This window comes from Chaetodon auriga, chromosome 16, assembly GCF_051107435.1.
Source record: "Chaetodon auriga isolate fChaAug3 chromosome 16, fChaAug3.hap1, whole genome shotgun sequence".
NCBI lineage: Eukaryota > Metazoa > Chordata > Actinopteri > Chaetodontiformes > Chaetodontidae > Chaetodon > Chaetodon auriga.
The window spans coordinates 21887952-21904905 of NC_135089.1; the positions used below are offsets into that span (position 1 = coordinate 21887952).

Sequence of the window (16954 nt, forward strand, 5' to 3'; positions counted from 1 at the left end):
ATATCCTTCAGTACTATTCCTTGAAGTTAGTGGTGGAGAGTAACTACATTTACTGGAGTAGTGTACTGAAGTACTTGTACTTCTAAACCACTAGTGTGATAGTAGCTACGAGGAACTTAGAAAGGACTTTGTGTTCTAAGTTTGAGATGGAAGTCACATAGACTAACAGCTGAAAGCCTGAGTTGATCTGCTCCATCCTACACAAACAGAGACTCACCTTTTCAAACAAGACGCTCTGGATGAGGTCATTCTTGCTCACTGGTTTTAAGAGCAGCTCACAGAGCTAACTGGCCCTTTAAATTCGTTCGTTCATCTCCGGAACACTTCGCGTAAGACCGGTAACGTGCTCCGCTTGCCGCTTCAGCCCAGCAGCCGTGCAGCAGCAGCAGCAGCAGCAGCAGCACACCTCTTACTACAGCTGCAGACAGCGGGGAGTGCGGGTGGTGGCACGTTGTTTAACACTGTGTAAACTCCACCCGCGGACAACAGCGCTCTTCTCTCAATGCAGGCCATCAAATGCGTGGTCGTGGGTGATGGGTGAGAATTTATTCGGTGTTTGTACGAGTGCAAATGTTGTTTTCTTGAGGGAATTCGCGGCTGAGAGGGCAGTTGTTGCAGGAGGGGCTGGACTGGGTGTGGGGGTGTGTGGAAGAGTCGACTGTCACTGAAAACACTGGGGCCTCTTTCAGCCCTGATGGGCGTGAAATGGATCTGTGATATGAAATGATGATATTGATGAATTGAAGGGCAGGTGGGCGGTGGGTAACACCAGCACTCACGTGAGGGTTTCTACTGTTCATTTTATATCATTCTTTTTTTTTTTTTTTTTTTCTTAAAGCCTACAGCTGTATTGATCATCTGTGTAGTGTGTGTGTGTGCGTGCGTGCGCGTGCTGTACACACATAGGCCTGGGGTTGTCCTCTTCTTTAATGATGTAATGCTGTCACACCTACAACCCAGCCCGCGATGCCTCACCAGATGCACACAGCCAGAGGGACCGCGTAATATCTGTCTGTCACATTCAGCTCTCCAGAAGCGGCTTGATTGGTTTTTAAAGTGGGGTTAAACATCTAAAGGCTGAAGTAGTGGAAGAAGTATTCCAATCATTTACAAGTAGCCTAACAATACTATTAAAAATACTTATTTCATTTCATTCAACGTCCTGCTTTGAGGATATTACATCAGCAACAGACAGAAACTAAATGCACTGAAAATATCAGAAGTGTGCTTCTCAACAGAAAGGCCCCTGTCAGCTCCGGCTGATTGTAACTGCTTTATATACTGTTGTGTAGTTTAATGTGGAGCAATGCATTTGGTTTTTACAAACTGATTAAACGCATCACATATAACTTCATGAATTCATGTAAACCAGATAGTGTTCATCTCTGAAACAAGCTCCGGTTCGTCATGTCACAGCAGTCCTGGCATAAATTTCTGATGGACTTATGACAAAGTCAGGAAAAGTGAACTTTTCTTCTGAACTGGTATTCATTTTCATCATATTTGAATCCTTCTGTGAAGCATTCAGAGTTTTCTTTCTGAGGTTCTACAGAGATGACCTTGTCTCGCTTTATCTGCACACTCCAAATTTTCGCCTGGCATTATCAACAGAATGCAGTCTTCCTTTTCTCTGTCTTCTTCCCTCTTCCTTCTATTCTCTGGGCCCCTCTGTGTGTTGCTAGATATATGAAGTGGACAAAAAACAGGAAGTCCTTACAAATGATGGAAAACAAGTCAACAAAAATTAAAAAAATGATGAAGATGTAATCCAATCAATTATTTTCCTTATAAAAAAATATCAAAGCCCTTAAATGATCCCATAGTGAGCATTGAAGGACCAGGGCATCGTCCCTCATTGGCTTCCCATCCATCAACTTTGCCAGCAGTGTTTTAATGGATTGTATGATGAAGCCAGATGCATCACCTGTGCATCCCATGATTGAATTGAATTTCAAATTAAAACCAATACAGTATTCTCATACTACTGATGCCATACTCTCCATCACTCTCCTGATTGAATTCACTATTGATCTCCAGTCCTTTCCTATTACTCTTCCTTTTGATCTCTGTTAAGCAGCTGTTAATGTAACTCAGTGCTTCCTGCAGACTTCATCAAGGTAAAAGGTAGATGTGGAGGAAGCCTTGAGTTTTCAACAGCAGATTAAATAAAGATCAGTACACAGTGGCTTCTCAGTAAAATATGCCTCTAAAACAGGGGACTTCAAATAGAGGTCTGGTTCTCTCTGCAGCTGCAGCTGAGGTAAATACTTGCCCAGTCAGCATTTGAACTTTTAATAATGTTCATTTTTTGACTTACTTTAATGTTTTACTGTGTTCATCACCTGTATACTGCACTGCAATCAGCTGCACAAAATCAATGGATAACTGTTGCAGCATTTCTGATTCAGTAGTAGTGATCATGTATGTATTTACATGTGTCATTATTCTCTCTTCTCCAGTGCGGTGGGTAAGACATGTCTGCTCATCAGCTACACCACAAATGCCTTCCCCGGAGAGTACATCCCCACTGTGTGAGTACTAAACTAAAGCCTGCACCTGATATGTCAGCTGTGTCATTTGTGCTGTCGGAGTAAAAAAGCAAACCCTATTGATTACATTGTCTTGTGTCTCTCTAAGCTTTGACAACTACTCAGCAAATGTGATGGTGGATGGGAAACCAGTCAACCTGGGCCTCTGGGACACAGCAGGGCAGGAGGACTATGATAGGCTCCGCCCCCTGTCTTATCCTCAGACGGTAACACACACACACACACACACACACACACACACACACACATACACACACACACACACACACACACTTCCATGTCTGCAGTTACTGTAGTTATTTTTGATCAATAAATATTGTTCAGTGTTATTCATTATCATATTACACACAAGCATTCTTATAGCTCACAAACAGATATGTTTGCATTTATTCATCATGCACATTAAAATCTCATTGAATCATGCCACAAAATGCTACTAGATAAGTAAGATGGCTTTGTTTCAGTATTTAGCTGTGTTGTGATAGTTACTGAAAAATAGTAATTAGTGACAGTTACTTCATTAAAAAGTTTACTTCCACCATAAAGTAATGTGCTACTGTGATAAGTACCTGTTTAGTTACTTTTGAAACGTGCTGTCATTGCTGTACAATATGACCAGAATCTCATATCCTTATATACTGAATGTAAGTCATTTCCCATCCAGATACTGTCTTTATCATGATACAGCACATTGTCTATAAATTCAGTCAAGGAATAGTTTCTAAAATGACCACATGGAAAGGTCTATTTCATATTACATTCTGAATTATATACTCAACAAATTAAAGGTATTTTCTCCTATTCTCATAATAACTCAGAATAATTTAGAACCTTTGTGCAAACTTTCAGATAAGTATGTGACAGAGTATATAATATAAAAAGATAAGAATAAAAACATCAGTCTGTGCTCTTTTTGAGCGCTCGACTGTACTTTGGTGGATCATAGACTCTCCATACTGTTTGCTGTGACTGTTGTGTTGGCGCTAAAAGAGGCTCGTGGTGTTTCAACATGTTGCGGGAATTGGTCTTTTAGGAATTGGATAAATATCATGTGTGAATGGGGTGTGTGACTGTTTTAATATGAGTCTGATGTTTATAAGGACTCCATACCAGCAGCTCTCACCAGGCTGTCTGCCAGCGATTGTGTCTGTACCAGCTCAGCATGTCAATAAGGCTGCTTTCACAGGACAACCAGATCATTTCTGGTGAATGGTTCGTTCCCCACTTGTTCCCCTGTCTGGCTGGCATGGTGACACAGTTTACACCCATGCTGGTGGTCAGTCTGAATGGTTCCTCTAACCTGGCTTTATGACCCTCCTCCAGGGTTAGGTGCCAGTCAGACACAGTTAAGCTTTGGTGAATAGGATTGGGTTTCACTTACTAAGTTTGTTTATTCTGTTATTAATGTACGTAATGTAAATATATGTAAAATGTACATAAACTGAGAGAAGTCACCTTCTTTGTGGTCACATTTCTTTTTTAAATCCCCTACTCTGCTGAGCTGAATGACATGTTACTTTGAAATATGGGTTCTAATTTTTGTAGAACAAGATGTATCTGTGGTGTTAACCAGAAAAATGTCCAAAATGTTCTGTTATTCTCATTGTGCAATTTTTTAAACTCTGTTTCTATTATGGAGCTTTTAGCCTGACTGTGAAATGTCCCTCTGGCTTGACTATGTGATTCTTTGTCCTCTCTGTGCAGGATGTGTTCCTGATATGCTTCTCTCTGGTGAGCCCGGCCTCCTTTGAGAACGTCCGAGCCAAGGTGCTGATCTCTGTCTCTGTATGAAATCAACAAGAAAAACTGTACTCACTGTACACTCGCTGTCTGACTGACAAAGACCTTAATGATTAAAGACAATGTTTAATTTTTTAAACATCCCAGCTCACTGCTCATATTTTGGAACTGAGCTGGAAACTACTTAATATTGTCTTTAAAAAGTCGGATTTTTTTGGCTACTATCAGGCCTCATAGCAGAATCAGAGTGTGTGTCTTAAATAGAGTCTGCTGTAATTATACATATATTAACACTTTCACATCACAAAATTGGCAGTTTTTGCAGGTAAACTGCAGTTTGTATAAATGCTGATGTTTGCAGCTGTAGATATGTTCTTAGTTTCTAAGTGCATCTTTGCTCGCCATTAGCCTTTGACCTCTGCGTCATTCTTTGCAGTGGTATCCAGAGGTTCGTCACCACTGCCCGAACACACCCATCATTCTGGTGGGCACCAAGCTGGACTTGCGCGACGACAAGGACGCCATTGAACGGCTAAGAGACAAAAAGCTCTCTCCCATTACCTACCCACAGGGCCTGGCCATGGCCAGGGAGATTGGTGGGTATGGATGGTGTGTGTGTGTGAGTGTGTGTGTGCTGTTTGTGTCATGTTGACTGATTGTTCTGCTAAAGACACATGTGATTGGAAATATAACATTGAATGTAATGGCACAGTGTGAGCTGTTATACATGGATGATACACACACTCTAAATGTAATACATTGTCATCTTTCACACAATACACTTACTAGTAGTTTGGAATGTTTTAAAACATGAATAACAAATTTGTTTGTTATCTTTATAAGAATTTCAGCCGTATTCAAAAGTTTTTAGATTGATCTGGTATTCTCCGAGCAGTCAGTAGTTCATTTCTTGTCAGTTTTCAAAATGAGACTGTAGACATTTGAGAAAGGTGAAGAGTGAAGACACTTGGCCTTTCTCAGTCTGTGTTTTTGTCTTTACGTGTGTTCTGGTGGACTTCTGAAACTTCATCAGCCACAGTCCAGTGGTGATGGTGGAGATTTTGAACTATTATGACACTTAAGTCAAGAAAATAACCATATAGATATTGAATATAAGGTCAATTTATCCAAAGATGCACTCCACAAATCTGGCCTTTATGGAGGAGTGGCAAGAAGAAAGCTATAGCTAAAAGAAAGCCATAAGAAATCCTGCTGGAGTTTGCCATAAGCCATGTGGGAGACACAGCAAATGTGGAAGAAGGTTCTCTGGTCAGATGGGACCAAAATTGCACTATTTGGCCCTGGTGAAAAACTATATGTTGCAGAAACCAAACACCGCACATCACCTTGAGCACAGCATCCCCACAGTGGAACATGGTGGTGGCAGCTTCATGTTGTGGTGATGCTTTTCATCAGCAGGCATTGGGAAATTGGTCAGGGTTGAGGGGAAAATAGATGGAGCCAAATACAAAGCCAATCTTGAAGAAAACCTGTTTCAGTCTGTAAGAGAGTTGAGACTGAGACAGAGTTTCACCTTCCAGCAGGACAATGACCCAAAGCATGCAGCCAGAATGCACTGGAATGGTTTCAGGCAATGAATGTCAATGTCTTAGAAACGCCCAGTCAGAGCACAGACTTCAGTCTGACTGAGAATCTACATGAAAATTGACCTTAACAGATGTTATCCATCCAGTCTGACTGAGATTGAGCTATTTTGCCTGGAAGAATAGGCAAAAATTTCAGCCTCTACCAGCAGAACAGGTACTCCTCCTGGAGTCAATACAAAAAAAAGAATGGTTCAGTCTTTTGGGAAATAGGCATATTTTCTTTCTGGTAGAGGGTTAGATGGCAGCGTTAATACCATTTTTATATGACCCAGTGGAGACATTAAGTTCCTGCTCCTAGTCAAGTAATTGTTATGCGCATAATAAATGAGATATAATGTGTTAGCTATTCCGGAAAATCTGGAACCAGGTTGAATTAAAAACTGGCTTTTATATGAAAATATATGTTATGCATATGTATTATGAATGGGATTTAAAAAAAACAAATCAAAGCAAAATCCCCCACAACTGACATAAACAATAAACCAATGAATCTTTCCCTTGATGGATTATCTGCCTCATCCAAGTTTGGATGGAGAGAATGGAAAGTGATAACTGTAAGGAGATAAAACACAAATCTAAAAATGCTTTGGAAATAGCTGATAGGATTGAATTTGAATGTATGTAAAACATCCAGCATGCTTTGGTTGCTCCGTGTCCATATGTCCTTGGCTGTTACCCTGGCAGGTGCTGTCAAGTACCTGGAGTGCTCTGCGCTGACGCAGCGAGGCCTGAAGACGGTCTTTGACGAGGCCATCCGAGCTGTCCTTTGCCCTCCGCCTGTCAAAAAAGGAGGTAGGAAGTGCAACATGTTCTGACGGGGAGGAGATGGAAGATGAAGCCGCCAGGATGTGATTACTTAGGTCAGTCACACATTATGGATGGAGCACTGCCAAGTCGGAAATGCTTTGAAACGAAACAGCAATCTACTGTTTGTACAAAATGAGTTAAATTGTCAAAAGCAGGCTGAGGGTTTCAGCTGGTGGTTAAAGAGGCAAATATAAGCTAACTTTTAGGGTGCAAAGATTAATTCTGTGTGGTCTAAGCCTTAAAACAGTGCTGTAAACTTGTAATGGCCTGTCTCATAGATAAATAGAGAAGATGAATAAAGTTCCTAATTGTTTTAGGACAAGGATGAGAAAGGGACTCAATTCATTTTCAGGTGGATATACAAAAGTATTTTGCACTCTCCTGTTCAACCTTGAAACCTGTAATTAAAACAGAAATGTCATACAAACAAGGAAACAGACCAAATGTATCCCCCTTTAGCACATCTAATGTTGAGCTGTTTTCGAATGCAAGCTCTTTTTGGTGGATTTTGTGGAGATGACTTTATTTTGTTATAGTCTTATCTGTTTTATTTGAAATACCTACACAGTTGCATGTGATTAGTATCCTGTTAGTTAAGCACTGTAGAAGGGGGGTGGGGTGGGGTGGGGGGAGTGTCACAAACTAGCACCAGGTCCTGATTGTGAGGCAATTTCTTAAGGCCCCTCATATATTTAGAATTTATTGTCAAATTTGGGACATAATGACTTTGAGATTTCTTTTTTTCTTTTAGATTTTTCTTGTCTTTTACTTAAAGATAATATGTGGAACTTTCAGAAAATCTGTGTAATGACATTGCTGACCATTCATTGAACTGCAATTTGCATTCTGCTGCTTGTGCTCACAATCCATCGGCACAAGCGAGCATCATCTTGGGAACTGGCCAAAACAGTGTCATGGCACACATGAGACTAAGCGCTGAAATGAACACTGAATGCTGGAAAAACAAAAAAAAACAAACAATCAAATTTAGAATAACATTACTGTCTGATGTTACTACATTTTATTTGACTATTGACTCCATAGCTCAGCTTGCACTTTCAAATGACTTTATCAGCTAATGTTGAAAAAGCAGCCAGCGCCAGATCCTTGCTGAGCTAAGTTACAGCTAGCTGGCTAGCCTTAACTCAGGTTTCAGTTAGCTAGTTGGTCAGCCAGGCCTTGCATTGTTCTTGGCTCTTAGAAAGCAATTATTAGTTATACACTGTTGCCACAACCTGTTAGCTAAAGTCACTTTTGTAATAATGCATGAGTTAATGTCATGGGTGAATTTGGCTAGCTAGCCAACGGACATATCCACACAGATAACAGTTTGCAGTAACGTTAGCGAGCAAGCTAAGGTTAGCCAGCTGGCTAATTTAGCTATGCTCATCTGGTGTTGGTTTCTTTGTAGTGTTCACTGATCTAGTAATTTGCAAAGGCCATGCTAGTCAGTTTACCAGCCAGATCACTCCTTGGCTGATTGACTTTAATCACTCAAGTACAGTATTTTGTGGGTCATTTGTTGAGGTTAGCAGACTCCACTTCAAAGCTAATGTTAACTAGTGTCGCACACTGATGGAGCTGTAGTGGAGCAGAAGAGAGACAAGTGTGGGGAAAGATCACATCCTTTGAATTTTCCCAGTAAAACCAGTCCTTCGTGTAGGAAACACAGACACAGACTGTTACTGGCAACCCAGAAGGTTTGGGAAGGTCTTATTTTTAAGTTAGATCTGGTCACATATTGCCAATTCAAAACAATTAATACAGGTGAATTGCTTCGCTTTCTTGTATATTATACCTTTAATAGTCATTTGATTCTCTATTAATATTGCAAAACGGAGCATAAAAACTGGCTTTAAAGTTCACATTTATTATACAGATACATTTTAAGATACCATTGCGCAACCTTGTGAATATTTATTTATTTTTTTTCTTTTTTTGGGGGGGTGGGGGGTGGGGGTAACCCTGTAGAATAAGGCACATGATTTTTAAAGTTTGAATCATTATTCTATATGTCACTCTTCTATAGAGCCCAGCTCTTATATAGCAAAACTTTAATTATGCAAGAGTCATGTATGTTTGCATTGTAATACTGGATTTATAGGTGGTGTAAAATAGAGGATGACATGTATGAAAACTGGATTTCTGATCTGCTTTCAAAACAGCCCAACAGGAACCCTAAATAACTGGGTACAATTGGAAAAATAGCTTGGTGCAGTTCCATTAAAATAATAAGTCTGGTGTTATCTCATATTTTTCTGTATTACATTATTGGGGACTGTTCTCAGTGACAGATTAACCTACATTATTCATCTAAAAGATAGATTACCAGAATACCTCTGTATCATCTCGGATACCAGTTTGTACATAACAACCACAGAAAACACAGTCTTTCCTCAAAGGCAGAATCTGTTTCCCGCTTACCCAGTGAAAAATGATAATAATGTGCCATAAGTGAACAGTTTGTTTTGTTTAACTGTCATGCCAGATGTGAAAAACAGGACCCAGACAAGGCCCCCTTTGAAGGTTCTCTGCAGGGCACCCATATGCACTTACAAAGTGAATGATTGAGTGGTTATTTTAGTGATTTATTGACTTTAACTCTGTGCTTGTGTTTGAGCAAATGAGACAGGCCGTGAAAAATGGTAGTGAAGTAACTATGTGGGATTTTGTATTTATTTTTGGTTTAAATTTTGTTGTTAATTGTTGGTAATGATTCTCTATTTTTTTTTATATTTTAATCAATAACAACAAAGATGCATTTGACACCTAAAGGGGATAATTTGCTTTGAGCACCTACCTTAAAATGTTGCCAAAAACTCTCTCTGTACATACAAAAGCATTAAATATGTCTGAATGGACTAAAAGAAACCGCCTTTTCCTGTTGTGTGTGTTTGTATGCATATGTATGTATGGCTTTAATGTGGCACTCTTGCATAATTCCACTTTGTTATTTATTTGCTAATTAACTACATCAGTGTTAGGGCTTCTGTCAGGGAAAACAGCTACTATTTAGCTTGTCAGGGCCATGGCATGATCACAGTCATCATTAGGAAAATGATGTGATGCAGATTTCAAAATACTCTGACTCCTCAAACCCTGTACCAACAATCAGCTGCCATGGGCTCCTCTAAGCAGCCGTGCCCGGTGGAATTTTGGGGTTACTCTGTTTCATCCGTATACCTTAGAAAGCATGCTTTAACTGCAAAACAAATACACACCCGCACATATAACTAGTTTAAACCTGTTCAACCACACACAGGCATAAGAAAAGCAGCATCTATCTTGATCAGGTAAAGCAGATATGCATGAACATATGCTTTTAATGTAAAAAGCATTGAAATATTCATGAATCTCCTGAGAAATGTTTCTGTGGATTGTACTGTGGATATCTGCAGTGTGCTCTTGACATGATTTGTACAGTCTCTGCACACAGTGTGTATGTCTCCTTTACTGTTTGTTTGTACAAGATGATTTACGTGATTATAATTTCTATTCTTTCTGTTGAGACATTGTAAGATATCTCAGATGCTGCGTTGGTTGTCTTCAAATATGACCCACTACACATGATAAAACTAGCAATCACCACACAACATACTCATTTTGTTTACACAACCCCACATATATATATATATATATATATATATATATATATATATACACACACACACACACACACACACACACACACACAGCATCACCACAACCCTCTGGCACTATGACAGCTTTCTACCACGGCACAGGCATGAAGATGATATGATAATTACTACCTGTTCTGTTTTACCTGTTCTTTCAGTCTTTGTCCATAATCTCCAATCTCCTTCATTGCTGCTTGCGGAATTTTTTCTGTTCCCTGACATGCTTCCCTATCAAGACATGAACCAATTTTTTTTAGTATTTCTGTAGTCAGCATTAACTTACTGTTGTTAAATTTGACAGGTGTGGATTTTATGTAACATTTTACATGTATGAAGTGTTCTTCAATACAATTTTTATTTTCCCTTTGGAAGCATGGGAGAGAGAGAGCGAGATTAAGACACACATGGCCAGCCACACTTCTTATTTTCTGTTTATTTTTGTTCATATTTACATATCAATCTAACATTTTAACAGTCTTTAGAATATAGATAAGATAATGTTAGTTTAAGTTAACAGTGTGTGGTTTTGATGCAGTAGCTAATATAAGCTGATAATAATAGTTTTGCTATTAAATTTAAGATGCAGGGGGATATTCCTACATTAAAAAACAAAACCATCAAACATAATACAATCAAATATTAAGTAACTCTACTATCAAAGTTGTTTGAAGGTTTTGCTTTGAAAAAAAAAAAAATTGTTAGCCCTTGGAAAAAGGTTGTCAACAACATAGAAGGAAAACCAGATGGGAAACATGGACAATGAGCTGATATCGGCCAGTAGCCTATATATATTTTTTATCACTCAGACTCTTACTGAAACATCTCATAGGCAATATGAGTGTAAAGGGTGATCCTACCTTTGCAAGCCTTTTCCCTCAGTCTTTGTAACACATTGAAGCAGCAGTTATGGATTATGTAACCAGGGCTATTGAGCCATTAATTGAAACCAGTCTCTCCTTGTGTCTTGTAGGTACCTGGTGGGTGAATGAAATGCTTGGTTTTCATGAGTTAACACCACAATTAAATGTTACAATTTGAAGAGGTGACGACAATTATTGAATAGTTGCTGATGCAGTGATTAACTGATGTAAAAAGTTCATTTGACAATCCCAAAAATTCTAAAACTGGTCACATTTGATTGGTAAGCTGCTATTCATCTGGAAAGAACAATACTGTCAACTTACCTGTTGTCCTATTATCTGCTGCTAAATGTGCTCCCTGAGGTGTAACAGCCATCCCACATTATTGCATGTAAAGGAGCCCATACAATTGCTAATGTTACTTCTCTGCTGGAGTAGGCAACCAAGGGACCAAAAACACTGATTTAATACAGGTTGAAACGGGCTGTGTGATCTCAGCAATCAACCTGTGTGATGTTTGTGTGTTTGTCAAACTCTCCTAATGTTATCTCTAAGTCCTGGACATGAAAAAGAAGGGCACAGAGCAGAGATCAGCCCTGGTTCATCTCCATGTCGCAGGGGGGCATAGTTCCCTCACCCTAAGCGCCCAGCCTTAGCTCACCTGAGTTCGACTTATTTAATGAAAGTGTACATTTTATCATCCTGGAGGTTGAAGTGTGCAGTATTTTGTTTGTCTTGTTTAGTGTTGAGTTTGTTGCCAGTCTTATTTGGGTAAGAGATCTCTTTCAGTTATGGCTGAAGTTTCCTAATAATTTAATTCACTTGCTTTCAGATACACTGAATGTTGTGGACATTTCTGCAGTTGTGTTTTCTTGCTGAGTGAAAGAAAATTGTGTTTCTGTGACTGAATGCTGAAACTACAAATAGAAATTAAAGCATTTTTTTATACTCTCGCTCAGTTGCACTCTCACTCTTTCCTGCCTTGAATAAAATCAAGTGTCACAAAGATCAGTCTCAGGATTTGCATGTGAAACGTTTTGATGCAACTGATGAACAGTTGCAGTGTTTAACACCCCCTAACAGTAACTGTGCAACTTTATCACATTAGAAACCAAACTTACTTAAACTGTAAACATAGTTAAACACTGGAAATCATGTCATGTGAGAGCCAACTGATAATTGGTACTATCATCTGATAACCTAAACAACAGATATGGATGACTAACATGTGATATGGACTTCTGCATGTAGTTATTTCAGTTAAAGTGTGTCTTAAAACATCACCAACATGCCCATATATAAACTGAAAGAGTTATTGATTTTTGTAATCATTCCTCCAGTCCTTACTAGCAAAGAGGAGATCCTTTTCTAAAGGGATTCAAATGTACGTGATGGGGATGGGCCAACATTTGCAGCCCAGTTCTATGAAAAAATACATTCTGAAACACAGCTGAGGTGGAAATGGAGCCTCAAATGGCTGAATTTGTCAAATTTGCCAGTGGGTGTTCTTAGTGTGGAATTTGTATTTCATCTGATAGTTCATGAGCTGTGACAAAGCCTTCACCCGAACTTTGAAACTGGTATTTACACAGAACAGAAAATTAAAACCAGCCCATTCCTTGTATGTCTACACATACTAGATGAATGATAAGTGTGGGTTGGGGAAGGGATCTGTTCAGGCAGTACAGTCAGCAATGGTTACAGTCAACAGTAATGTTTTCATCATATCATGTGGACATTATGAGCATGGTTGTAAGGTGGACTTGAAAAAATGTGAACCAATCCTTTAATGTACTGAAACTTCTCAGGAAATATTAGACTTTGATAGATTTGTTTGTCTTTACGTTGCTGCCGCAGAGGAGTTTAATATTGTTTTGATTGTTGCTATGGAAATTAAGAAAATAAATAATAACCACGCTGAGCAGTGACGTCATTTGCGACGAACAATTCACATTTATGGAACGTAGAACATAGTGACGTTCAAAGGACTGGAACACTGGCTTTGATCGCTAGACCATAAAAGGGTTGTCTTCGAGGGTTTAACGTATTCACTTTTAGGTTTTGGTGGATTCACGGGAACCGACCGACGCCGCAATTTCAGTCGACCGCCGGACGAGAGATAGGCGTCATCCGCACCCATGGAGGAGGAATTTAAAACAACGACGAAGTTAATTTATGGGATATGTTCCTGCCAATCATCCAAAATACTAAGCTACGAGAAACTACAAGATAAGTTAGGACAAACTTTGCCACAAAGGAGATCTGTGCTGAACTGATTTGGTCTGCTTGTTTTGATCAGCGATTGGGCGCAGACACTTTTATTTACGCTTTTTTTTTTTTTTTTTTTTTTTTTTTTTTTTTTTTTTTTACGTTTTTTACGACGTCATGTATGGCAAGCCGTTCCTGCCAGAAATACGCCACATTCAGTCCCGTTTCAACTTCATTACGGCGTAAAAAACGGCGTTTTTTCAGGTTTTACGCCGTTTTTTTTTACACCGTAATGCGCAAAAAGAACGCCGCTTTTTACGCCGTAATGAAGTCCTCCAAGAATTCTCAGTTACAATGGATTGCACCCTAAAAACTTCCCCCTTCGTCCTGTTTCCCTCATTGAATGCTCTTCTCACCTTAGTGATAAAAGGCCATAAAGACAATTTTACAATTTTTTACAATTTAGGCTGCTGTAATCGGCTGGCGACCGGTTCAGGTGTACCCCGCCTCTCGCCCATTGCTAGCTGGGATAGGCTCCAGCCCCCTTAGTGATAAAAGGCCATAAAGACAATTTAACAATTTTTTATAATTTAGGCTGCTGTAATCGGCTGGCGACCGGTTCAGGTGTACCCCGCCTCTCGCCCATTGCTAGCTGGGATAGGCTCCAGCCCCCTTAGTGATAAAAGGCCATAAAGACAATTTAACAATTTTTTACAATTTAGGCTGCTGTAATCGGCTGGCGACCGGTTCAGGTGTACCCCGCCTCTCGCCCATTGCTAGCTGGGATAGGCTCCAGCCCCCTTAGTGATAAAAGGCCATAAAGACAATTTTACAATTTTTTTACAATTTAGACTGCTGCAATCGGCTGGCGACCGGTTCAGGTGTACCCCGCCTCTCGCCCATTGCTAGCTGGAATAGGCTCCAGCCCCCCGCAACCCCGAAAGGGATATGCGGGTATAGAAGATGAATGAATGAAAGCTTCTCAGTTACAATGGATTGCACCCTAAAAACTTCCCCCTTCGTCCTGTTTCCCTCATTGAATGCTCTTCTCACCTTAGTGATAAAAGGCCATAAAGACAATTTTACAATTTTTTACAATTTAGGCTGCTGTAATCGGCTGGCGACCGGTTCAGGTGTACCCCGCCTCTCGCCCATTGCTAGCTGGGATAGGCTCCAGCCCCCTTAGTGATAAAAGGCCATAAAGACAATTTAACAATTTTTTATAATTTAGGCTGCTGTAATCGGCTGGCGACCGGTTCAGGTGTACCCCGCCTCTCGCCCATTGCTAGCTGGGATAGGCTCCAGCCCCCTTAGTGATAAAAGGCCATAAAGACAATTTAACAATTTTTTACAATTTAGGCTGCTGTAATCGGCTGGCGACCGGTTCAGGTGTACCCCGCCTCTCGCCCATTGCTAGCTGGGATAGGCTCCAGCCCCCTTAGTGATAAAAGGCCATAAAGACAATTTAACAATTTTTTACAATTTAGGCTGCTGTAATCGGCTGGCGACCGGTTCAGGTGTACCCCGCCTCTCGCCCATTGCTAGCTGGGATAGGCTCCAGCCCCCTTAGTGATAAAAGGCCATAAAGACAATTTTACAATTTTTTTACAATTTAGACTGCTGCAATCGGCTGGCGACCGGTTCAGGTGTACCCCGCCTCTCGCCCATTGCTAGCTGGAATAGGCTCCAGCCCCCCGCAACCCCGAAAGGGATATGCGGGTATAGAAGATGAATGAATGAAAGCTTCTCAGTTACAATGGATTGCACCCTAAAAACTTCCCCCTTCGTCCTGTTTCCCTCATTGAATGCTCTTCTCACCTTAGTGATAAAAGGCCATAAAGACAATTTTACAATTTTTTACAATTTAGGCTGCTGTAATCGGCTGGCGACCGGTTCAGGTGTACCCCGCCTCTCGCCCATTGCTAGCTGGGATAGGCTCCAGCCCCCTTAGTGATAAAAGGCCATAAAGACAATTTAACAATTTTTTATAATTTAGGCTGCTGTAATCGGCTGGCGACCGGTTCAGGTGTACCCCGCCTCTCGCCCATTGCTAGCTGGGATAGGCTCCAGCCCCCTTAGTGATAAAAGGCCATAAAGACAATTTAACAATTTTTTACAATTTAGGCTGCTGTAATCGGCTGGCGACCGGTTCAGGTGTACCCCGCCTCTCGCCCATTGCTAGCTGGGATAGGCTCCAGCCCCCTTAGTGATAAAAGGCCATAAAGACAATTTTACAATTTTTTTACAATTTAGACTGCTGCAATCGGCTGGCGACCGGTTCAGGTGTACCCCGCCTCTCGCCCATTGCTAGCTGGAATAGGCTCCAGCCCCCCGCAACCCCGAAAGGGATATGCGGGTATAGAAGATGAATGAATGAAAGCTTTTCAGTTACAATGGATTGCTCCCTAAAAACTTCCCCCTTCGTCCTGTTTCCCTCATTGAATGCTCTTCTCACCTTAGTGATAAAAGGCCATAAAGACAATTTTACAATTTTTTACAATTTAGGCTGCTGTAATCGGCTGGCGACCGGTTCAGGTGTACCCCGCCTCTCGCCCATTGCTAGCTGGGATAGGCTCCAGCCCCCTTAGTGATAAAAGGCCATAAAGACAATTTAACAATTTTTTACAATTTAGGCTGCTGTAATCGGCTGGCGACCGGTTCAGGTGTACCCCGCCTCTCGCCCATTGCTAGCTGGGATAGGCTCCAGCCCCCTTAGTGATAAAAGGCCATAAAGACAATTTAACAATTTTTTACAATTTAGGCTGCTGTAATCGGCTGGCGACCGGTTCAGGTGTACCCCGCCTCTCGCCCATTGCTAGCTGGGATAGGCTCCAGCCCCCTTAGTGATAAAAGGCCATAAATACAATTTAACAATTTTTTACAATTTAGACTGCTGCAATCGGCTGGCGACCGGTTCAGGTGTACCCCGCCTCTCGCCCATTGCTAGCTGGGATAGGCTCCAGCCCCCTGCAACCCCGAAAGGGATATGCGGGTATAGAAGATGAATGAATTTGACAGGCTGCACGGGTCCATTTTTTGACGGGCGGGGCAGGGCTGGTTTGACATTTGATGTAATCACGGGTAACGGGTCGGTTCACGGGTCTGATGATTGACGGGCGGGGCGGGCACGGGTTTTGAAAATTGGACCCGTGCAGGACTCTGGTCTGTAGTGCAACCGGCGTGAGAAACCACGGAAACGCAAACACAAAGAAGAAGAAGAAGAATGAACGGCGGCGTATAAACTGTAAAAAAGGAGACTGAGCTAGCTAAAAGTAAAAAGTAAAGTTAAACTAAATGCTGCGGTGGTTGAGACAGACGTCTGGGGGCGAGAAGAGGAAGGAGGCAGGGGATGAGAATGTCGACAAAGCGTGCGAAACGAAGAAAAGAAAGTTTAACGCTAAATGGCTGACAGGTCGTGAATGGCTTGTGTTTGATCACGAAAATGCCGTCATGTTTTGTAAGGATTGCCGCATGTACACGAAAGAAAAAAACAAGACGAATAATTTTGTGGTGGGGACTAATAATTTTAAAGTCGAGGCAGTAAA

The 16954-nt window shown here is 40.9% G+C and overlaps 1 protein-coding gene across 2 annotated transcripts; it reads left to right on the top strand.

Moving 5' to 3' along the window:
* The first annotated feature begins 272 nt into the window (after positions 1–272).
* rac3a (Rac family small GTPase 3a) lies at positions 273–9566 on the top strand. 2 transcript variants are annotated; one of them, XM_076752475.1, is made up of 6 exons: positions 273–537; positions 2460–2531; positions 2638–2755; positions 4254–4316; positions 4726–4885; positions 6581–9566. In XM_076752475.1, exons 1-6 carry the CDS (start codon positions 503–505, stop codon positions 6709–6711), a joined length of 579 nt encoding a protein of 192 aa, XP_076608590.1. In that variant the 5' UTR covers positions 273–502; the 3' UTR covers positions 6712–9566. The 2 variants fall into 2 exon arrangements, with proteins under 2 accessions (XP_076608590.1, XP_076608591.1); XM_076752476.1 differs by having other exon boundaries at positions 365–537; positions 4726–4889; positions 6581–9559.
* Positions 9567–16954: the final 7388 nt, after the last annotated feature.

Bases quoted from the DNA above. Each gene is read 5' to 3' on its own strand.
- rac3a (XM_076752475.1), top strand. From the start codon at position 503: ATGCAGGCCATCAAATGCGTGGTCGTGGGTGATGG. The intron at 538-2,459 runs GTGAGAATTTAT...TCTCTTCTCCAG, and splicing joins TGCGTGGTCGTGGGTGATGG to TGCGGTGGGTAAGACATGTC. The intron at 4,886-6,580 runs GTGGGTATGGAT...TTACCCTGGCAG, and splicing joins GGCCATGGCCAGGGAGATTG to GTGCTGTCAAGTACCTGGAG.